Source organism: Epinephelus lanceolatus, chromosome 20 (assembly GCF_041903045.1).
Source record: "Epinephelus lanceolatus isolate andai-2023 chromosome 20, ASM4190304v1, whole genome shotgun sequence".
Taxonomy (NCBI): Eukaryota; Metazoa; Chordata; class Actinopteri; order Perciformes; family Serranidae; genus Epinephelus; species Epinephelus lanceolatus.
In genome coordinates, this window is record NC_135753.1 from 29204754 (window position 1) to 29229025 (window position 24272).

Genomic DNA, 24272 nt, shown 5'->3' on the forward strand with positions numbered 1-24272 from the left:
AAAAAAAAAGGTCTTAGCTGAAACAACCTCAGAAAAAAGGTCTCATATGAAACAGCCTCAGAAGAAACAACTTTAGAAAAAAAAAGGTCTCAGAAGAAACAACCTCAGAATAAATGGTCTCAGACGAAACCGTTTCAGAAAAAAAAGGTCTCAGAAGAAACAACCTCAGAATAAAAGGTCTCAGACGAAACAGCCTCAGAAAAAAAAGATCTCAGATGAAAAGGCCTTAGACAAAATGGCCTAAAAAATAAGGTCTTAAACAAAATGGCCTAAAAAATAAGGTCTTAAACAAAACGGCCTCAGAAAAAAGGTCTCAGGTGAAACTGCCTCAGAAAAAAACAAAAACGGCCTCAGATGGAATGGCCTCAAAAAGACTGGTCTCATAAAAAATGGCTTATTTATTTATTGATCTATAAGCAGGGAATACATGATATGTTATCAAAATCCAACAGTGTTAGAAGGGAAAACAATGACATCATCAAGTTGCGACCTCAACAATCCTGGCTTTTCTCTTTGATACTTCTGCTGCTGTCAAGATATATTAATTCATGGTTAGATTGTATGTGGATTATGATCAAATGTAGCAGGGGACCTAACTTCATTTTAGATTTTTAAAATGGTGACTGGCTGATACTATTGTGTGTAGCTAACACTAGCTAGCTTCAGTAACATTAGCCTCATTAGTAGCAATGATGGATGTTTTGTTAAATTGGTGAGTAACTGATTCATATATATTTCAGGAAATGGACAAAGAGAAGAAGTATGAGGAGCTCATAAAAGATCTCAATAATGGTGACAACTGTTTTATTGTGTTTTTTGCTAACGCTAGCATGTTTGTGCTGACGTTAACTGCTACACAACGCTGACAGAAGTGGGCTCCCATTCTTTATTGCTTATTCAGCAGCCCTATCTAATTTACTGTACAGTTCACATACATTTAAATATGTAAGCGCACTTTTGCTGTTGCATTACAAGTTGAGCAAGAGTGGTAATTTTCGAGTTTACAGGCCGGTCCGAGACCTTTGTTTCTGAGGCTGTTTCGTCTGAGACCTTTTTTCTGTGGTTGTTTCATCTGAAGTCTGACAGAGGTTTTCCTGAAACCTGATGCTTTTTCATCTAAGGTCTAACACCAACCTCTGATACCTAAGAATGTCCTACAATGGACACTGTATGCAGATTTATATCAATGTACCAATAAAGATATTACCATTTATTTTATTTTTTTTGGCCAAGTGGTTCCTCTTCTTCACATTGTTGCTAAACTTAAATATAAAAATAATTTTCTTTCTATTGAAGCTTTCCTTGCTTGAATAATTCAATACAAAATAGGTAAAGCCATCATTATCTTTTCTCAAAGTTTATGTTTTGCATTTATGCTGCTTTGCCTGAGTTTTCATATACCTTGTCCCATTCACGTACCTCTGACTGGATCAGAAAATGTTTCAGGCTTCGGGCTTTGTTGAATACGTCAGAGGAAGCAGACAAAACTTTTCACTAATTGCTGACATTCTTCATGATAATATTACACTGGCTATCACCTTACATCCACAGGAAGAAATAGAGGCCGCCAGTAGAAACTAATCCCTCAAAATCATGTCATGTTGAGGTGCCTTATTTAGGACGCCTTTGTTAGCCGGGACAGAGATTAATGTTGAGCTACAGGAGGAAGGCAAATAGATGTCATCACCTTGTGACAAAGGTCTATAAATCTGAAGTAACTTAATCAGAGCTGCAAACAGTGACACAAAGACGGGTCATGGTTGGTCAAATGCTGATTAGCAGCAATTATCAGCTGGTCTGACGATAAGTTATGAGTTTTGTAACCAGTACAAGATTAGTCAGAGAGCTCCAAAGAGGCTGAATCATTGCTCTCAAACTAAAAGTACATATGCAGCATAAACTGTGTTTGTTGGTTTTGTGTCTCAAAGTTCTTTCTTTAACTGTCAAAGAGTTAAAAATCCTTCCTCGTGAGGTGTGGACTTTATTACGACTTCCTCCTGTAGGTTTGTCACCGAAGTTTGACTTGGAAAAAACAATGAAAAATTGGTGACATTTGAAAACAAATGACTACACAGGGCATGCATTGTAAAATGGCCGGGGGAAATATAAACGGTAGACAGTAATAAATGGGCTGGAACTCAAAATGACCTGCGTTCTCCTTTGGAAAATGTTAGTGTTGGATGACATTGTCCTGTTGTGGATGGGCGAGGGAGTGATGGCTACTCAAACAGATCACAGGCAGCCTGTCAAGCAGTCAATATTGACTCAGCTGTTGTTTTGTTGGTGTGCGACATGGCTGGATAACTGAGTTACCGAGCAGCATGCGTCCTGCCATGCCATTGCCTTTTCTCTATTGAGCCATATAAGGCACCTGCTGGTATTACATTGTTACGTTGCAGCCGCAGCAAGTGTGAAATGCAGGTTCAGTTAGTGAATCAAATGGCTTAGTATATTGGGTTAGCTCATGTTATGGGTTAGATCTTATTTGTCAAGACAGCAAACCCTGCGCATGTGCAGCACATTCTTCCAGCCAAAGCTCAGGAATCACACAGAGAGAGTAGATAGCAGAGAGAGATAGCAGAGAGAGACAGAGCTGAGGGAGAGAACAGTCGGGAGCTGCTTGGGGAGGGTTGTGGTTCTACTTACATTTGCAGCCATCGTCCCACAAATAGCCGGGTAGACACTGCTGACACTTAGGCCCTGTAGTGCCCTCCTTACATATACAAAATCCTGTGCCATTACAGCGATCACTGACTGAGCCAAAGGGATTACAATTACACTCTGGAAAAACAAGACACACACATACACACAGGCTGGAAACAGGGTGGTGCTTTGACTTCCCGGCACACGTCTAGGATTTTCACAGCGCGGACCACATTCCTCAAGCTCAATTATAAGCTCAACTATAACAACAACAAGACGCTTGATTATTTTTAACTGGTAAAAATAGATTTAAAGACTCATACAGGAAAAAATGCTACCATTTCAACTGTAATGGAGACAGAATGAGAAAAGAATGATTCAGGGATGCATGAACAATTTGTATTCATCACAGCATATTTGTAATTATTGTAGAAATTATTTTACTGTTACATGGCTGTACAATATGCAATGAGCAAATATGCAAAGCATTATCAGTAGCTTTGATTTAAGATGAAGAAAGTGGGCTAATCTGCACATGCTTTACTAAAATCTTATTCATTCATACAGGTACAGAGAGGAGAAGATGGAAAAAGGAGACGGAAAGTTTGATGAGCAGGTTTCAGATGGATAATGGAAAGAAACAAAGACAAAGAGTGAATGTTAAAGTTTTAGAGGAATGAGAGAAAAGCACATTGAAATGGGCATTGTTGTAATATGTTCTTTAATTCTCTCTATTTTCAAAGGGATGTAAATATTGTCAAAGAATTTCGCATAATCCTAAAACGCCTCTTTCTCATTAACAGAAAAAAATGCTCATTAGCCTCAATTAGATTTGGAATATCCTTAAAAAACCCTCCTCCGAACAAAACAACCTGTCAAGTCTATGGTGTCCTACGCTCAACTGACCTTCCGGCTTTCCGCAGCGACTGGAGCACTCTGCAGTCAAAGTGACACCTATTTTGACAGTCTCTGACCATCACATTGCACCTTCTGTGGCTGTGCTGGCTGCACGTGGCTGCACCCGAGTGACATCCGAGGGTCAGGAAAAAGGAGAGAGGTGACGGCAAGTGACAAACGGGGGGGTCAGCGAGAGAGAGGCAGGGTGACGGCGAGTTTGGCATAAGGTAACGCCTCGGTGACTCTTAACGCCTTGTGACGGGATTCAGCTGCTACTCTTGAGGCCATTTCATGTATATGACATATGCACTTGCGTGGCACCTCTGACTGGCGGTGTGACTTCCCTGCGACATTTCTCTCAGAACTCTTGTTGCTTGTCAGACTCCCCCCTCAGGACTCACGAACGCACCTGGCATTGAGCGCTGAGAACTCACACTCCACATACTAGCTAAAGAATCCAATAGGGAACCAGTCTATTGCCTTAGGAGCTATGTGAAATGCAATTTTCACACATTTTTTACAAGAAAAACAGATGATGCAGTGTATGAATGTCTGCATAAAGGTCATGGACAAAATAACAGAAACACCAGATGAAAATGGCCTTTTAACTTTGACATCATGACACCGTCTTCACAGGCCAGTCCCTTGTTCTCAAATGATAAAGTTACTTAATATGACATTTTGGGAGATATCAGCATTCGGATGGGACACAGAGGGAAAAGGCCAGCCTGGCACTGTCGAAACCACTTTAACAATTCAGTTATTGTTAAAGAAACCAAGCAGATATAGGCTAATGAGGATTTTATTACCTACGGACAGACCACTGACTGTATAAAAGAAGCACGTAGCCATTGTGACATCACCGATTGGTTTGTGGACTACAGTCCTGAAGCCTTGAGTTTGGCATTTCGGTCGTCGACATCTGTTTTTTTTGGAAAAGTGACTATATTTGGACGAGAGGGTGGAGCTGGGGGGGGAGCAAGGGGTGGATCTGACTGAGAGTCTGAGGACACTATACATGCTGCTAGCAAAGTTAGCTTCCAAAAGAGGCTTAAAATGTACTTAGTGGAAAAAATGAGCAGACAACTCCATAGAATGTCTTTTAGTAAAACTGAATGTGGAATTTTTAGACCAACTTTCATGAACTGAAATCACACAATCACAGGGCCAACGTTCTAAGATGAAACTGCAGTACCACTGTACACTTCCTGGGGGGCTGCTCCAGCCTTGTTGACAGGTCTCGGTGGTAGCAACTTTTCAATCACAAGGTAGCCACTCCCTAAAAGCATTCTCTGCTTTATCATGTATTTTACTCTAACTTGGAACATAACTTACAAAATGTACACCATGCTATATTGGGAAAGACTTGAAACTAGCAATTTAGATCATCATTTTCTTTTGCAACCAGTAGATTCGCCCCCTGCTGACCACTAGAGAGAATGCAGGTTTAAGGCACTCCTTGTCCTGAGGCTACGTCCACTTCTTTTATACAGTCAGTGGGACAGACCCAGGTTAGCTGTTTCCCCATTTCCAGTCTTTGTAAAGCTTTGCTAACCTGCTGCTGACTCTAGCTTCATGTTTAATGTACAGACATCAGACTGTTTTAGGTGTTTCCATTAGTTTGTACACATGCTCTATTCATTCGTTCTAGCTTTAAGTCAATGCTTGGCTCAGTAACTTTATGCTCCTTAAATACAAGTTAGCAACTTGAAACCAACTGTAACATACAAGCATTACATCTATGAAAAATAGTTAGCAGCTAGAAACAACCTTGTCTCACTCTGAAGCCAACACTTGGTCAGTGACTTTCGGCAACGGCTACAACGAAAAAGCGGTCCTTTCAAGTCGGCTATACGCGGCTGTTTAGTGGCGCTCAGGAGCGTCAGGAGGAAACACGGTGGGACAACAATGAAAGTAAAGGTGGCTGAAGTCCGAGTACAGTGGGCAGGCGTCGCGTGGATGGGTCCAACAATCACCAACTTTAATGCAGGAGGTCGGTGTTCCCTACCTGTATGATTGTACAGCTAATCCCTGTTTGTTTTTCCTAAACCCAACCATGTGCGTTTGTTGTTGAAGGGGAATTTTTTTTTTTTTACTTGGCAGTATTGTACTGACAAAGTGCGTTTATTTTGACTCTGTGCGAATGTTAAATTTCCTGTGAAAACAGAAGTGTATCTTGAAGACAGAAAATGCATGTACCAGGCAGAACCTAACACGGTGTCCCAGAATGTCAACAACCAACATACGGAGGGTACCTTGCATTTCGGATCTCCACGTTGAAAGTCCATGACCAAAACATGTGACGAGGTCAGAGTGAGAATGTGCTGCTAGAAACCAACTGTAACTTACCAACCTGCATCACTAAATATGAGCTAGCAGCTCTAAACCAACTGTAACATAACTTAGGACGTAAAAAAAAAAACAAAAAAAAACAAGCTAGCAGCTAGCTAACTGTAAAACCGCATCAACCCTGATCAGTCCGCAGTTATTAAAACCATGCCTGAAAGGAATGACCAAAACCATTCAAGCACTGTGATAGTGTATGTCTTTCTAAAGCTGAATGACGAGCGTCCTCCAGAAAACACTCCACCATTGTGCGAAAGCAGAAGAAGCAAAACAGGAAGATGTGGAGACCACTGAAAGTTATGGAGGCAGGAGGGTATGGATGATGGAGTGGGTGATGACAGATGACACTTTCTCTGGTGACGAGTCAAAGACAAGAGGACAGACGAGGAAGGTGTTTGTGTAAAAGCAGGGTGGCAGTGAAAGGGGCCGAGTGGGAGACTAACCTATGCACACATTTTCATCGTCCAGTTCTGCCGAGGCATTGCGGTAGTAGCCCAGCTTGCATAGCTGGCAGTGCTGGCCCCTAGTGTTGTGCTTACAGCTCACGCAAATGACGGTGTTTAGCAGCTCGATGTAGCTGCATCGGTTGGAGTGGCCGAAGCATTCGCAGTCTTGCAAAGAGAGTGTGAAGGGAAGAGAGGGGAGAAAGAGAAAGAAAGAAGGAAAGAAAGGAAGAAAGAGAGACGCGGCAGGGAGTGTTGGCATTGTTGCTGTTGCTGCGAGTGCTACGGCGGTGGGGTTAGCAAGAATTGAGCGAGGCACAATGGCATGCAAGGTTAGAAATGGAGACTGTGTTGTGAGGGAGGAGATGTTGGGGAAGTGATGAGAGGGAGGGTGATTAGTCTGACATGGGCACAGCCAGAGTTAGAAGACATCACATAAAAAAGCACGGCGTTAGAAGAACTCGAAGAGGTCACATCACTTCAAGCACACCACAACACGAGGCAAGGAAGGCTTCCGAAATGATGACACAGAGACATGGTCACACTGGGAACACAACACATCGTAAGGCAGGTCAAACCATGAATGAAATGGATCTCTCAGCTCAGGGAATGGTGTTTAGGGAGTTTTAAAGTTGTTGTCTAATTGATCTCTTGAATGTAACGGTCCATATGGTTTGAAGTAATGGCGCTTCATATCACAACCCTCTGTAATGAAATGCACGATGAATTCCAAATTTGAGAAACCCTTGAGTCATCCAACAAATTGGCTTGATAGTTGTTTCTAAAGGCTTATCACAACCTAACTTATACGGTCTTTGAAAGCAGTCGGTAAGGCAAGTGAGCGTCTGCTGAGTTGCACTGAGAGAGTGTGTCACCGGCTGCTATGCAGTGCTGTGTCATGATTAATTAGACATATAGAGTTGTGGCTGGACTGTAAAACCTCCTGCTGCAGTCTGTGATACTCACTGGCAGCCCTGGCCTAAGGGGTGCAGGATGGGAGGGGTGCAGCCCCAGCTGGGTACTCTCCGAGTGAGGATCAGTCTGCCACACGGAGTGACCACTGACACCACGTGTCACAGTGTAGACAGATGTGACCCTCAAGCCTCACTGGCAGCTGCTTGGACAGAAAAGCCCACGGATCCAGAATAGGGGCTGGTGGACGGGGCTTTCGTCCAAGGGATTGTGGTTATTAAGGATCTGTATTGAGGTCAGGTCTCTCTGTCCGGCCGCTAACAACCCGACAAGGCTTGGAAATGAAGGAGCAGGAAGTCTAGTCCACTCTACCTTTCACCTAAAGCAGAAAGTCTTGTTGGAGTGTAAGCTAAGATCTTCTACATTAGAGGCCTCACTCTCGCAGACATACTCTCAGAAGACAAATAATCTCTCCGTTCCAGAAATAGGCTAAGGTCATAAATCATGCACGCACGGGGAATAAAAAGTCTTGAGTCTCGGAAACACGTTTCCCAAAAATAGTTGTAGTTTCAAGCAGCCACTTTATTTGCACTGAAAAAGATATGATTCCAAGGGACTTTTATAGTGTTTAGAAACAATTCCATAGACGAATGAATCCTCAATGTGCCCTGTACAGTGAGAGCCATCAGTTCAGGACTGAGCTGGAAACATGGACACACAGTGCTCTAGCATCGGGTTAGTGCTGCAAGGGTTAGGGGGCTTACAGTTAAACAGAAAGATCTGTTCATACAGTGAGAAGTCTTGGGTGTCATCTGGGGGGCAGTGTATGAATTCCAGCTCCTACCTCGCTTGCTGTTTGCAACGTGGACAGAAGGGGCAGTGGACAATGCAACTTGAGGAGCTACTAGACAAATTAAAAGAAGAAAAACAAACAAACAAACAAAAAAAAATCATGATATTGCAATTAAACAAAAAAACATGGAATGTCAGAGAATTAAGAATACTGAGCATCATGCTTAATAATAAATGTAACTGTAGGAAAAAAAAAGAAACATACGCAGTAATGATGAATGATGGCATTGGGAAATAAGGAGTGACATTGCCAACTGAAGTTGGCTGCTTGTAGCAGCATCTGTTACAAATGCCTTAGATGCCGAACAATTCAAATATTATGGTCCCTCTTTTATGCTTCATTTCATTAACAAGTGCTTTGTATAATTCAAAAGCCTCTGTGTATGTTTCCCCAGACAAAAACTATCCCCTGACAAACTACTCTCCACCTCGGTGGAGGCCAGCCAAGAATTTTCACCCTATAAATTTGTGCACAGGAGCGTGGGCAAGGAAACTGGCTAGCAGTGAACACATCAATCCCTTGATTCCTTTCCGGTCATAAAACAAACAGTGGGAAAAAGAAATAATAGGCCCAGCCTCTGCCATTGTACTGGGTGACATAAGCCCCTGACACATACACTGTGTGCGCTTGGCTGCAGTCATGGAAACACAGAGCTGAGTGGTTGTGCGCTAGTTGTTTGCGAGGTGGCTGCACATCACATCTGAACGATGGATTAAGCTGAGATGAGCCTTACATCGATCTGCATAAAAAATCCACAGTGAAACCTCTCCTGCTTTTCTTCCTGATTCGCTAAGATGGGACTGAGAATCCCTGGAAGCTCTGCACTTAATTATAATCGAGTGTGTATGTATAAATGTACAGTGCACACATTGAGAGGATAATGTATGGCACTGCAGCGTGTTGCAACATGAGTGCCCCGTGAATGCACAAGCCCCCACTGAAGGAGCCAAAACCCTTTATCATGAGCAAAACAAGCAGGCTGAGGATGCTTTTTTGATTTGTCAGAAAAATAACCAAGATTGGAAACGGGGGAAGACTCTACCCACATACACTTATAGCTACCAAAGAGTGATATTTTGCTTCTATGCAAACACCCCGAGATAAATGAATCTGTGAAAAAACATAGTTGTTGCATATTCTTAGATGCCTACCTTCTTTTCGGTTAGCGACACCTAGGGATGACACATTCGGCCGAACTGCGTGCAATTGAAAGAAACCAGGAGTTATTCATGTGCACTTATGTGATGCACTTAACAGATAGTCTAAAGGGGGGTGGGGGGGGGACTACGTGGTAGTGTACACACACAACTGGAGACACGGACATGTCCAGCATGACTCAAATCAGTAAATCAGGAAACAGCAAATACAATGGGGCAGGGCTGACATGGACGAGCAAAGAGAATGCATCCAAAGACCCATTAAGGACATTGGAGAGACGTTGTATGTAATTTGTGTGACTCCCATGGGCTTGCTGTGTATGTGTATGTTTATGTTGATGGCAATGATGAGTGAAAAACTGAAGAAAAAAAAAGATAAAAACCCTCCTAAACTTCGTATTTAAGTCATGATTTATGCAAGCGAGTCTAAACTATGTATAGCAAATTAAGAAGTGAGGGGGCATTTTGTTTAATTCATCACATCGACTATGTAATCAATATCTAATTACAGTGTATTTCTGGTGAGGAATAACAATGAATAAATAATGGCAGGTGTTGGGACTTGGAATGACGGACTGCTGTGGGTAGCATAACCTCATAATTACATACAAGTCCGTATTTCCGTGTCAGGGAAATACTTTGCGGTTGGAAATGGAGAAGACTCAAGCAAAGGGAGGAATACGGATAAGTTTCCTCATCGTGCCCCTTCATCTCTTCACTTGATCTTTCTGTCCTTTTGCTATTGACTCCATGAATCATGCAATCTTGGGTAATTAACATCCAGTGGCGTCTTGGCAAGAAGCCTATTACCCTATGTGTGAATCGAATACCAGACTGCTGCTCAGGCTGAATCCTTTTAGAAAGAATCTGAATAAACTGTGACATACCTTTTTTTTTTTTTTTAAATTAAATAATACATTAGCTTTCAGCTTGGCATGTCGACACACTGACAATCACTTTTAAGCCCCCTGAACATTACCAGGCATTGATTTCAAGCTGCTTGAACAAAAGACTATCATGCAGTATCTCCCGTCTCATCCTTTTCTTTCATTGTTTTTATCTCCCCAAAAAATGTTTCACAACTGATCCTGCTGGGGGATTCTGGCACTGGTGATGACTGCGACATCTCCAGTGGGTTGAAGTCACTTGAGTCACTCGATGAGAGGCTCTTTGAAAATGACAGATTAACAAATAAAGAGCTTAAGAAAAAAGGGCACACCACATCACCACTCAAACTCGGGTCTTACGGCTCATAAATTGTCAAGTCTCTTGTTTTTTTATCTGAATTTAGATCCTTGTTGTTCTGTTAAGCACTTAGCGGTGGAGCTGTTTGTTAAAAGGAACAAAACTGACTTGCGAGGACATGAGCAATTAATCTCTGACGACAACACAAAGTATGCATCATTTGAGGAAGAAAAAAAAAATAAAGCACAGATGAGCAAACCGCACTGTCCGGATCTATAACCTCTAATTGGTAAAGTAAGTTCATTTTTAATTATTCTTTGTTGGGAATTGATTGGATGTAATACACATCTGGGTTCCATTAATTATTTTGTTATGGGGAATATTCAGGTAAGGCGAGCTAAATGAGTGGTGACGGATTTTAATCAATGCCATACCCATAATGAAATGCAATCTTGCGGAGCCAGAATTGTTTTTTAAAATATTAATTTCACTTTAATGGTCTGCATTAGGCAATTCTGCCTGGCTTAATAAACTTGAAATAGAATTGAGAAAAGTCAATAAGGAATTCAATTACCTTCAAACAACAACATGAAAAGTGCTTTCTTTCTTTTTCCACAATAGCTTTGCTTCTAGTCCATTTAACAACCTGAAGGACCTCCTAACCTTTTTTTTTTTTTTTTTTTGTCCACGCTGTTCTTACTGTATTAATAACACAGACATTAAATTGGTTTGTGTCCGCACTGGAGACATTCCTCATCCAGTTTTCAGTGTTTTGCCGGTACTTTGGGAGGCTGCTGTGACAAGACAGCCACTCGTGAGAACTCTAAATCCCTGTGGGCCAATCTGGATGAGAAGTGAAGACTTTGGTTTGTCAGAGTGTCCTTTCTACATCCCTCCCACCCAAAACACACGCTCACACACACACACACACACACACACACACACACACACACACACACACGCACGCACACACACAACCACGCACTTATCAGCATGAACACTCTCCCCGTAAAGGATTTGAGGACAGCCTTTGGACATGGTCTGGCCTGGCATTTGGATGGGACGGAAAGGACTGATGTGAATATGTATGCATGTATATACAGCATATACGAGGAGCATGCACACACACACACACACACGCACACACACACTAAGCTCTCGTCAGGCCATGCATGAAGTGGACGCATAATTTCTAAGGTGTGAGAAGGTGGTGAGGGAGGCAAGCAGTGGAAGATTGGGAGGTGGGGAGGATGGGTTGTGGTTTGGTCTTCTTGGCCACATGTCCATTTCTGACTCATGACATAGCATCAGACTTTACAACCAGTGTTCACTTCCACTCTAAAGCCTGATTAAAAAAACACCTGGGAATAATCTGTGTTCACCCTGTGCCTCACACAGCACGTTTTGGGAAACTTGCCCAGTCATCGTCTTAGCCCTTAAATGATGAAAACAAGCGTGCATGTGTCGTCCATGTGTCCCTGAGAGATTTGACTTGGCTCGGTAACACTTAAGCATAAATTAGATATTGAGTGAGTGCAAGCCACTAGAATTAAAGATTGACTATCTGAAAATAAGCAGTTATAACAGTTAAAGAGATAGTTTTACAATTTGCGAACTGTTTTTTATTTTTATGCTGAGAGTTAGACAGGAAGATTGACAACACTTTCATGTCAGGTTGGCTATTTCCCCTGCTTCAAGACCTTGTGCTAAGCTAAGCTAACAGACTCCTGGTTTCAGCTTCATATTTGAGAGACAGATGCGAAAGTGGCATCAATCATCAGTCTTCTCATCTAACTCTCAATGTGAAAGCAAACAAGAACATTTCTGTCAAACTATTTCTTTAAGCTTATCCCTAACTGATTTGACATATAGGACACAAATGTATATTGACCATATGATGTGTCTTTTTTACACCTATATCTAAATCTAAAATTATTTAATGAAGCTGGCACCGAATGTCAATATTACATCAGAAAGACAGTGGACTCTTACACGATATTTTAAATGTCCAATGACATTGGAATTTAAGGCTGTTTTGATGTTAACATTTTGCAGACGTTATTCTATGTCAAGATGGCGTTTGCATGAGACATATGGAAGACACTGGATCTTGGCTGCTTAACAAAACAACTAAAAATGCAACAAAATAACAGGCTCATCTGCCGTCAGTAGTCTCTGTCAAACTGACATTGGCAATAGACGTTGTTCTGACTTTGTTTTTTTAGGTTACCAAACGTCACAACCTAAATTTAACCAAATACTGATTGGAATGCTCGCTGGGAGGATACTGACAATATGATGTCTCTTTTTACACCTTTATCTAAACTAAAACTATTTGATGACAGCCAATAACCACATCTTACTGCTAAAGGTCAGTCGTCGTTGGGTTTTGATCCCCTTAACTTACGACTAAATGTCATTATTCTATGCCAAGATGGCATTTGCATGAGTGATTTGGAAGATGTTACATTTTGGCTGCTTAACGAAACAACAAAAAAACAATAAAATAACAAGCTCATCTGTCATCACTATTCAATGTCAAATTAATGTTATTGACCTGACCTTTAATTTTGGTCACCCAACGTCACAACCTAAATTCAACCAAACAGTGGTTGGACACCAGCTGGGAGGATATTGACGATATGATATATCTTTTTTACACATATATGTTGAATCGAATCAAAATCAAAATCGAAATTTGTTTCATGAAAACCAATTAGCACATACTGCTGTACGTTACATGGATGAAGATAATGAGATTTGTCACTCATTCCAGTGTACGCTTAAGTGTTAACGTCAGAGCCAGCAATACTGCAGCTACAGTAAAGACGACTTTACATACAGCTGTTGTTATTATCATGTAACAGGTAAGTTGATCACTGGGGCCAATTATCAAAAAAAACGTGCATGTCTCTGTAACCCTCAGCCCATCTCTGTTTGTCCAGGATCAGACAGGGAGGGGGCGATTTGCTAATCAATCCGCCGCCCCAGGAGATACTCGCTAAGAACAGGGCAATGAGAAAAAAGATAAAGAGAATTGAGCTGGGCTGTGAATGCACTTTGACTTGTTCAATACAGTCCGATGGTTCCTGCATCACACAGCCTTCCAGGCAGGGGTAACTTGAGACATGGCACCTCTCTTCTTCCTCCCCCTCCTAAGGGGCTACTGGTTGACGAAGATAATACCAACCGAGGCGCTTGCGGCTTATATTAAAATGACCTCCTGTGACATTATACTGCCAGAGAGGTCTTGGCACTTTAATAAAGTCTAGATGCCATTTATTTATAATGCATGGGAGAAAAGAAAAAAAAAAACAAATGACATTCTGCATGCAGAGCCAGGCAAGTGTTATCTGGTTGAGTTGAGTCTGGATAAAGTAAATTAATATGCCCACATCATGACAATATAGCCCGCAGCTATTTGCTTGTCTGTCTTTCCAAAAAACAAGGTTACTGAACAATTGTTGAGTGATCTTTCGTAGGAAGATTGGAATCAGAAATGAACACTTGGCACCAAGTTCAGGGTTGTATGGTCAAGGGTGGCTCAATAGGCAAAGCAAAGCATCAAGCATTCATAGAGTTCCTTTGTAACGTGTACTTACTAACTGGACCAATGTTATTAGGAATACCTGCAAGAGAGAAAGAGAGAAAAACTTCAATTAAGGCATAAAATTAGCTTTAAGGCAGCAACTGCAGCATTTCTCCTTGAAACTAGCAGTGTATCATTAGTCCTGCCATCCTCCCTCACAGTGCTGTATACATTTGAAATGTCTGAAACTGTGGCATCTGAAGCAACGCTAGCATTCAGCCTGATGTGAAACTGCTGTCTGCTGCCTGTTTAGCCTCATGCTTCTTTAGTTTCTTCTGGTTTCCTCCATAATTTCTGCTTTGATGTCCCTGTTGTTGCCAGAAAAGGTCATGGCTGCCCTCTAACACACAGCAAAAGGTACACACCTTGAAAATGTGCCAGCATCACTGAAAAACCAATTTCAGCAAACACCACGGGCTCACACAGACAGACTCTAATATTGGAGTTATTTTGAAGTTAAAAAGTTGAATCCTGATTTAAGACACTTTGTCATCAAAGACACGAGACAGAATTTTCATGCACGCTGACACACCACTGCACACAAAACATATCACATGACATCATAGATGGCAAACTCTGCCTCTGATGCTATAGGTGGACATGTCTTATCCTGTTGCCTGCCTGTCCATCCCTCCATCAAGCAATCCCTTGTGCCAGACAGCCACTGAGCAGATAATACAGTCTGTCTCATCCCCATGGTGACCAGATCTCTCCCACACCAGGACGCTGGCTGGCTGTAGATCTGAGGAGACTGAGACGTTCATAGGCTTCTTGCGCCGATCATTTCGCCATCTGATCTAACCACCAACATCTTGGTTTAGGTATTAATTAGCACTGTGGAGGCTTGAGACACCATGAGGCGCAGACGGTGTTAGAACATGCTTTGCTATTTTACTCTGGTTGCATCTGTAGGCTTCAAAGGAACGTGAACACACTGGTGGAGTATTTTTGGTCTGCATTCGTTTTGAGAGGAATTTGCTTTCAGGACATCGAAGGCAGCTCCACTTTCTCTAATCATCTGTTTGAACGGAGGTCCTCCCTCCCATTCGCTCTACCCCCTGCCCTCAATAAGGCAGCCTGCCCACAAAAACAAACAACCCCCTCACCATGGGAAGAGGAAGCATGCTGGGCAATAGGAGAAACGCGCCCACGTAAACTAGAGAGGCAGAAATGAAATGAAAAGGGTGCTTTCTTCCTCTCACGTCTCTCCCATCATCCGCTTAACACCACACCTTCAGCTGAGGAGGTAGGGGAGGCATCTGTGCAGGATTTTTGGTGGGGCCTTTCATCTAATGGAGCCGTCACAAAATATCTCCAAGTACTCAGGGGAAACATGAGGATTTCCTGAGTGTGTGCATGTGTTTGTGTACGTGGACTTTGATCAAGCTCCTGTCATTCAATCACTTCTCCTCTGATCTCAGCCTGCAAGCTGTATTTAGGAGCCAAATCTGTGACCTGTCTGAGAGCTGTGAAGTGCAGGAGGCCACACTGACATATGGAGGAGGAGCGTAATGGATGTCAAACCTCAAGGGGGTGGGCAGATGCTGACTGGAGACAGGAAGGACAAGAGCAAGGACAATAAGAATCACAATTATGTTATTCGCCAAGTACAGTTTGATTTGGCAACACTGGTTCTGAGTGTCACATTAAATTGGTTGTGGGAACAATGCTGTATCTGTATTTCCATGTCTTACATCATCAGCTGGTGAGGATGCTTAGTTTTTGTGGTACGTGCAGCTTTAGCCTCAGTCTTTTGGCATGGTATTTTGCATGTAGCCATCAGGTTTATATTTAAGACCCATTTTAAGGGGATCAGACAGCGTTTTCAACCGTCTCACTGGACTTTTGTCAGCTTTAGCCGGCTAGCTACAGCTGATAACGACACATTTGCACTCTCAACTCTTCAACTCCTCAAACTATGACACTCTAATTTCCCCTCCAGCGTCAGTTTTGGATGGTCAGGGACTTTGTGTCAATTTAAGCCTGTTACATGCATTGTGTCAAAATAAACTTGCATTTTCACATGAAATGGACAGTTTCTGCTCTTTAAATGCATAAAGTCTCTTTTCAAGATATACTTATAGCATAGCTAAAACCAGATTTACCACCTTGTAGCTGTATACCTCCACAAACCAGACAAGTTGGATGCTTCACACACATCTTCAACCTGGCAGCACAGATCTTTACAATCAGCAGTTTCACCAATTTAGTATCTGGCCAAATGTCTCCCCTTCTGTTGCTGGGATATGAATAATGGCCAGTAGACTGTTTTTGCATAACATCATAATGTCACAGTGAAGCCGACCTTTGACCTTTTGGATATAAAATGTCAGCACTACATCATTATATCCTATTAGACGACTGGGTGAAAAATTTGTCACAATTAGTGCATGAATTCCTGAGTTATGGCCAAGAACATTTTTTTGTGAGGTCACAGTGACCTTTGACCACCAAATTCTGATAAGATCATTCTTGAGTTCTGCTGCCTCTCAAACCGCGGCTAAAGGGTGCCTGAGTGTGTTGGTATCTGATGCCGAGGGCCACTTTATTAGGTACACCTTGCTAGTACCGGGGTTGGACCTCCTTTTTAATTCTTGGTGTCATAGATCCAACAAGGTGCTGGAAACATTCCTCACAGATTTTGGTCCATATTGACATGATAGCATCACACAGTTGCTGCAGATTTGTCGGCTGCACATCCATGATGAGAATCTCCCATTCCACCACATCCCAAAGGTGCTCTATTGGACTGAAATCTGGTGACTGTGGAGGCCATTGGAGTACAGTGAACTCATTGTCATGTTCAAGAAACCAGTTTGAGATGATCTGAGCTTTGTGACAAGGTGTGTTATCCTGCTGGAAGTAGCCATCAGAAGATGGGTACACTGTGGTCATAAAGGGATGGGCACGGTCAGCAACAATACTCAGGTAGGCTGTGGTGTTTAAACCATGCTCAGGTGGTACTAAGAAAATCTCCCCCACACCATTACACCAGCAGCAGCCTGAACCGCTGATACAAGGCAGGATGGATCCAGTTTTGGTGAGCCTGTGTGAACTGTAGCCTCAGTTTCCTGTTGTTAGCTGACAGGAGTGGCACCTGGTGTGGTCTTCTGCTGCTGTAGCCCATCTGCTTCAAGGTTGGACGTGTTGTTGGTTCAGAAATGGTCTTCTGCAGACCTTGGTTGTAACCAGTGGTTATTTGACTTCCTGTTGCCCTTCTATCATCTTGAACCAGTCTGGCCATTCTCCTCTGATCTCTGGCATCAACAAGACATTTTGGCTCACTGGATATTTTCTCTTCTTCGGACCACCCTCTGTAAACCCTAGAGATGGTTGTGTGTGAAAATCCCAGTAGATCAGCAGTTTCTGAAACACTCAGACCAGCCCGTCTAGCACCAACAACCATGCCACGTTCAAAGTCACTTAAATCACCTTTCTTCATCATTCTGATGCTCGGTTTGAACTTCAGCAGGTCGTCCTGACCATGTCTACATGCCTAAATGCCTGGTTACATTAAAATATGTAACCAATTAGCTTGCATTATTACAAAAGGACACCATTATCATCTACTAACACATATAGGTCTCTGTTTGCATGCACCGTTGTGCCAAACATACATTATACACAGTTCCTCCAGTTTCTCATGAAGTCAAAAATGTGTGACTGCAAGTACTTTAGCTCTTCAACTGAACTGTGAAAAAAAGAGAGGAAAAAAAAAATCAGTAACGCAGTGCTAAAAAGGGCCTGGTTAAGTAGCTGACAGTGCAATAATACACAGGCGCTATCTACATCTAGTCTGGCAGATTAGCAGGGGACCCACTACATTAAATGAAGAGGGATATAAATATAAAACCAGACAGAAGGAGAGAGAGGTGACTTCCTAATGGAAGTCACCTCTCTCTCCTTCTGTGCATCACCAAAACTAAGTTCAGTTTGAGAAGAGCGAATATTCTTCATAACAGTGTTTATACAGAGAAAATAAACACAGTGCTGCACAGTACCAAATGACTGCTGTTTGCCTTCAGCTGCATGCCAAAGACTGGAAGTGAACTCATCACACCTCTATAAGAAAGGGAGATGTTACCAAGTCTAAATGACTACTTATTTTACAAACGACCCTCTGGTAATTGGTGTAGCTCAGGGCCAAATAAGGTCATGATTTGGCCTGTCAGTGCAATTATTTGCCGCTTTAGGAACAACCTGTGGGGTTCAAGCAGATGTCCAGGATCCCATGTCGGGTCATTCGATTAATGTTCAATCACCGTCATTTCCAATCCCCTTCACCTGCCTGGCCCCGCCATTATGGGGCACGGCTGCAATCTAATTTTGTCCTATCGCACAGGAAGAGCATTAGGAGCTGCTTATGTTGACGGTGTGCTCCATTGATTTTTATGAGTTGTGCAGGGATCAGGGTTGCGAGCTGCTGGGTGGAGAACATGATCTCCGAGGGGTGTGCGATTCACTGAACATGATCTGTGTGCATGTGGGGTCAGCACATGCGACAGAACACACACTCCCTCGCACAAATGTGGGCATTAAAATACAGTAGAGAGCCGGAGTCATGCGGGACAGCAACTGATTTACAATAAGTCTCACATCAGAGAGCTGCGTGGTTACAAGTCCCAGTGCTTGATGTTCATCCTTTGCTGGTTCATTTCCAGTTATGTTGTCACCCATCCAAGACCATCACTGCTGAATGCATGCTAATGGATTATCAGAAACCAATCACACACTGTTCTCCCATGGGTGTGTGGGCTTTAAATCTTTGGCATACGTCCTATTTCCTCACTGAACAAGCTAATCTGTCATTTATTCACCCTCAGTGTGCCACATGAAGAAAAAGAGGACATCGAATTTGCCACATAAGACTCTACTGTCAAGAGCACATTCAGTTGCTGGCTGGAAGTAAGATGGTGAGTGTGTGTGTGTCTATGTCTGTGTGTGTGTGGGCGTCATTACATTGTTTCTGTCAGTATCCATTCCGCTTTGACCTTCGATGTGTCTCACCTGTTTGCCTTGGCGCTACCTGGACTACTCTGGAAAGGGGCTTATCTGCTGAATTTCCACCGCAGGCAAAGTTGGTAATTACTTTCCCTGGCTACCATCATTTTATAGCAATCCATCATCATCTGGAGCTCTTTGGCTATACAGAACCCAGTGATGGTGACAGGCATCGCTAACTGGTTAGCAGCGGAAAGGCTGCCAAAACACAAGCACCCGGCATGCAACCTGATTGAATTCCTCAGGAGCAAAATTACGGCTTGCCTCGCCGGAGTGCCCGGCTCGCTCCCTCTCAATGTGTAGATCTGAATTGAAGGTGGCAAGTCTTAAAGTGCCCAGGAGCCAAGTTGGAAGAAGAACAGTTTAAGAATTTCAGGGAAGGAATGAGGTGTACGTCGGTGGTGGTAGCTATGGGGGAAGGAATAAAAAAAAAAAAATCTGATGGAAGAAACAAATATTTGAAAGAAAGATTACCGTCACAGCTGCACAGAGCCGAGATGTGGAAAAGACAGAGTAAACAAGCTCGGTCTCTGGGGTGGTTGGGGGTGTTGTGGAGGAGACAGAGAGAGAGAGAGGAAGGGAGGGAGAACACGAGCATGAAACAAAACGGAGAGATGGAGCGAGAACAGGCGGAGGCAGGAGGAGAAGAAAAGAAAGAGGTGGTGGGGAAGAAGGGCAGAGAGAGCAGCAGAATGAGGGGATGCAAAACAACAGGCGATGAGGGGGAAAAAAGAAAGCGAATGGGGGTAAAATGGAAATTCAAATAGCTGTGGAAAAAGGAATAAAAGCATAAATGAGTGGGTGATGTGTGTGAGGATGGAAGTAGCGGTATGTGTGCACGGCAAACGTGTTTATGTGTGGATGCATAAACACATGGCACTAAATGAATACACAGCAGAGCTGTGAGCCTGACGAAGAAACACTGAGCAGTCGCTCTCACCAGGCTCACTGGATTTAGATTTAAAGAGCAATGACACTCAAATTAAATACACTCCTTTTTTATCAAGAAAAGGTAACATGTAAAAAATTATCTATTAATCATTTTGTTGAAATTTTAAATGAACTGGCACATGTGTGATATGATTACACGATTGTTTCATTAGTGCTGCATTAGTAAAGTAATGTGATTACACCAATGCATCAGTTAGTAATGAGTTAGTGATCAGTTTTTTTGAAGGCAGTTTGCTGTATGGCGGCACGGTGTGCAGTGGTTAGCATTGTCGCCTCGCGGCAAGAGGGTTCCTGGTTCAAACTCAGGGTAGGGGAGCCCTTCTGTGCCCAGTCTGCATGTTCTCCCCGTGTCAACGTGGGTTTTTTCTGGGTACTCCAGCTTCCACCCACAGTCTGAAGACATGCAGGTTAATTGGAGACTCTAAAAATTGCCTGGAGGTGTGAATGTGAGCATGAATGGTTGTCTGTCTCTATGTGTCAGCCTGGTCTATTGACCTGTCCAGGGTCCAGGACGAACTTCAGCATCAAGTGGGGACAGGGTAGACTGCATGACTTGGACTTTGCGAACGACCTGGCTCTGATTAGTCATACCCACGTTGCACACCAGGAGAAGACCAGCAATCTCCAAGAGCACGGAGCAAAGGTTGGTCTACGGATCAGCCACGAGAAGACGGAAAATGAATGACTGAATGAGTTTGCTGTATGTTTGTACAAACCACACAAATTTCCTGTCAAATAATGGAAATAATATAATGAACCCACCTCGGAGACACATATACAGTCATGGTTGTTTGTCTTCACTAACAAAGAATGGGACTCATTCTACAGTGATATTATTAGTTCCTGTGGGATTTGGTCATGTCATTAAAATATGTAAAGAAACCTTCTTCCTATGCACAAGAGGAAGATTAATCAAGAAAGTCTAAATGTGTGTATATATATGTCTGTGCAAATGAGTGTGTATGTGTTGGTCACATTCCCATGATCAGCACCTCCCAGTTGGACTGGAGGACTGATAATAAGGCTGTAGCATCTGGTGGCTCCGCATTAACGTACACTAATTAGAGAACGACAGCAAAAAATAAAGCAATTTGTACGTCAGAAAAATAATATTTGTTGTTATTGTGACTGTCACTGTCTTTCCATTCTCACCCAGGACCGAGAACTGCAGGGTTTTCAGTCTGCCCGTGGATGGCTAATGTGGATCTTCTCTCCAGGCAGGGGATGAATCATTACAGTGAAATCCACTGCGTGTCCACGCCTTTTACCGCTTTGATCAAAGGAGATCCGTAAACTCCGAGGCTGTCTCCAGCTAAATCTGAACAAGTGTCTCCTAATCCCATCCTGACAAGCAAATCGACTCATTTTATCAAGCTCCAGACAGAACTAATGAAGACTTAATCTCTAGAAAGTTTCTGAAATTGGGACAAAATATTTTTTTACTGAGTACTATTATTTGCAAAATTCAAAAAATGAAGGTCCCTTTTTCATTTCTATGTGATTTGTTCAAATGGAGTCTAAATACTGACACCACAGACACTTAATCTGTGTGTGATCATCAGGACAAAATAATGACTACAAGTGATTGGTAGGATTTTTTAGTATTGTTGACATATCAGCCATCATCCAGCTCAACTGTTGTCACCGTGCAGCAAGGTCGCACTCCTCTTATGTAACTCATAACGACTATATAACTGGTTATGTCACCATGTAGACGGGTCACGACCCTCGCAGCCTTCAACAGCTTCACTCTGTCCTTTCCTACAGTCTCAGCTCGTCTTTCACTGGCAACAATTTTTTTTTTCATTTGTACATATTTAAAAACTCAGCCCTGGATGAGGTCAGCATGTATCTTTAATTGGATGAATAACTATAAAGTTGGTGATCTGCAGAGGGATTTGAAAATTCTTGATGAATTATGTATCAGTTTCTGTGCATTTGGCAAATTAAAGTTTTCATTTGTCTGTTTACAAAATAGCAGAGGTGGGAGTAACTCTCACATGTGCAAGTCTCAAGTTACTGTCATGAGAATCAAGTCAAGTCAAGTCCCTGCCCAGTTTAAAGACAGTGGTCATGTTTGATTTTTAACGTTAATGAAAGCTGCTGCTGCCTGCTTACACCTTATACATCTTACTGTTATTTGACATTTTGTGGAAAAACAAAGGAGAGTGAGGCTCTGAAGTTACAACACAGCCCGACAGCTCTACAGGACTCTAAAGTGGAAACAGAAGTGCAACACTATAAAGTTAGATGTTGTGACACAGATTGTTTGAGCTGTAGCCCTTGAATACTGCTATTCTCTTCCTATTACTGTAATCGACAACATAACTGACCTTTCGCTAAGCCCCGCCCCTTTGTGATGGTCCGACAAGCTGTCAGAGTAAGCATGGAGCACACACTGTAACTAACTGCACTCCCTGAAGAAATATTATCATGTTTTTGGAGAAATGAAAGAGTGATTCCAGAGAGAAGCAGACAGAGGGGTCTACAGTCTGTGTTTGAAGGATATATCCAGGATGTCAGACTGACTCAGCAGCAACAACAGGTTAAAAAGACAAAGATAGTTAGAAGCTAAAGCCGAACTATTGGCTACAGATCACAGTGTAAAAGTGAACCACCACATCACTGCTGATCGCCACACAAGACAATGAATATAAAGGGAAACTTTGCTGATATTCAACCAGCTGTGTGGCATCACAGTGTGTGCAGATGAACCGTGTTTGGCTTCACCCTCGTGCCGCTGCCAGAACTCGGACCTCAGGCAGGGATCTCTGGGGGAAGAAAAACATCCTTCATCTGCGCACACTGTGATGACACACAGCTGGTTGAATATGAGCAAAGTTCCCCTGCTTCCCTTCACTGGTTCCTGTACAGCAGGGTCGGTCTTTGTTTCACTGTTATAATCATTAAAAAGCAAAAGCAGCATGTGTATACATTCAGTAGGCTATATCTTCAGTAGCTAGCTAGCTAACCCTACACTTTTCAGGGTTTGATTTTGGTTTTGGAACAGGGAAGAAACATATATCTTTTTCCAACCTCTCCAGGTAACGAGTATCATTAATACACGTTTACACATTTAGCTCCAAATCCACAAAACCAGCCTGAAAATGAAAGAAATCTGAAATGACTGCATTAGAGTCAATGGAGCACAGCTGTGTTGTTGTCAGACCCTGGACTGAGCTGGCCTGATGCTACGTTATGATAGGCCGGTCAGCATCTGGGGTGGGACTTAGCAAAGGATCAATTGTTGAATCCAAATTTCATTAGGTTTGAACTAGCCCTCTTAATGATAGCTGTCTTGTGCGTTTGCTCTGTTGGTCTGCTGCATCCTAGTAGGTGGCCAGATTTGTGCGCTTCACACTATAAATCAACCAATCATGTTTCGAAAACAATATGCAATTGTATCTAGAAAAATCCTAATGTCAAATTTCAGTGTCAGTCAACCAAGTCTCAGTAGAGTCATGGGACTCGAGTCGCCTACCTCTGCAAAATATTACCCTACATATTGAAAATCAAAAAGTTTTGTTACAGTTATACAACTTCTCAAGTGGTTTTGAATTATGTAGCTTTGTGTTTCTGGATTAGCCTGCTAATTATATCAGTTGTAACCCGACACTTCTGCCTTTGAAGTTTTTTTTTTTAACCTTTTTTAAAAATAAATTTATTGGCTTCCTTGTTGTGAGCTGTGTGTGATTGTTAGCTTAGTTTAGCAAAGACACTGAAACAGAAATTTCCTGTAGTTTGGTAAGACTGCCTGGTGACTTTATAAAACACAATACTGCATATAATCCCTCTCAAGATCACACAACTTGTCCTTTTGTTTAGATAGTTCAGAGTTTAGAGAGTTTAAAGCTTAATATTTAACGTACAGACAATGTGGTTGTATCGTTCAAATGCTAGGCAATTTCCTAAAATATCAAAGTATTCCAAAGCAGTTTTACAACCTCTATTTTATCACCAAGAACAGTCTTGTTAAAGTCCCACTGTTTGTTTTTCTGTGGTGTTTGTGTGAATAGAAACAACATGTGGCCATTTATACAACTTTTTATAATCCACATACATTTCCTATAATTAACATAGTTAAACTGTGGGATTGTGGCATTTTAGCTAGGTACAAGTATGCACTAGCATTGCTACCAGTCTCTATTTTGTTAAGTGGTCATTAGTGTGTGCACACACTCTATATGTGAGTGTGTGTGTACACGTGTGTACTTGTATGCGTTTAAGCTACTTGAAACTTCAACTCTGAGTATAGCTGTGACTAATCCTATAGAAATCCAGCACTGAAGCAAAGC

The 24272-nt window shown here is 42.4% G+C and overlaps 1 protein-coding gene across 12 annotated transcripts in view; it reads right to left on the reverse strand.

Moving 5' to 3' along the window:
• Nucleotides 1–24272, reverse strand: part of ntng1a (netrin g1a) — a 140596-nt gene that overhangs the window by 9658 nt on the left and 106666 nt on the right. For 2 of the 12 annotated variants that reach the window (XM_033638875.2, XM_033638874.2), the window contains exons 5-7: nt 14039–14065; nt 6330–6497; nt 2647–2781 (exon numbers count right to left, since the gene is read on the reverse strand). In XM_033638875.2, the coding sequence (XP_033494766.1) occupies nt 2647–2781; nt 6330–6497; nt 14039–14065 (330 nt within the window). Of the gene's footprint in view, nt 1–2646; nt 2782–6329; nt 6498–8085; nt 8146–9245; nt 9291–14038; nt 14066–24272 lie in introns of all 12 variants that reach the window. The other 10 variants (XM_033638882.2, XM_078162556.1, XM_078162553.1 and 7 more) reach the window with 10 other exon arrangements.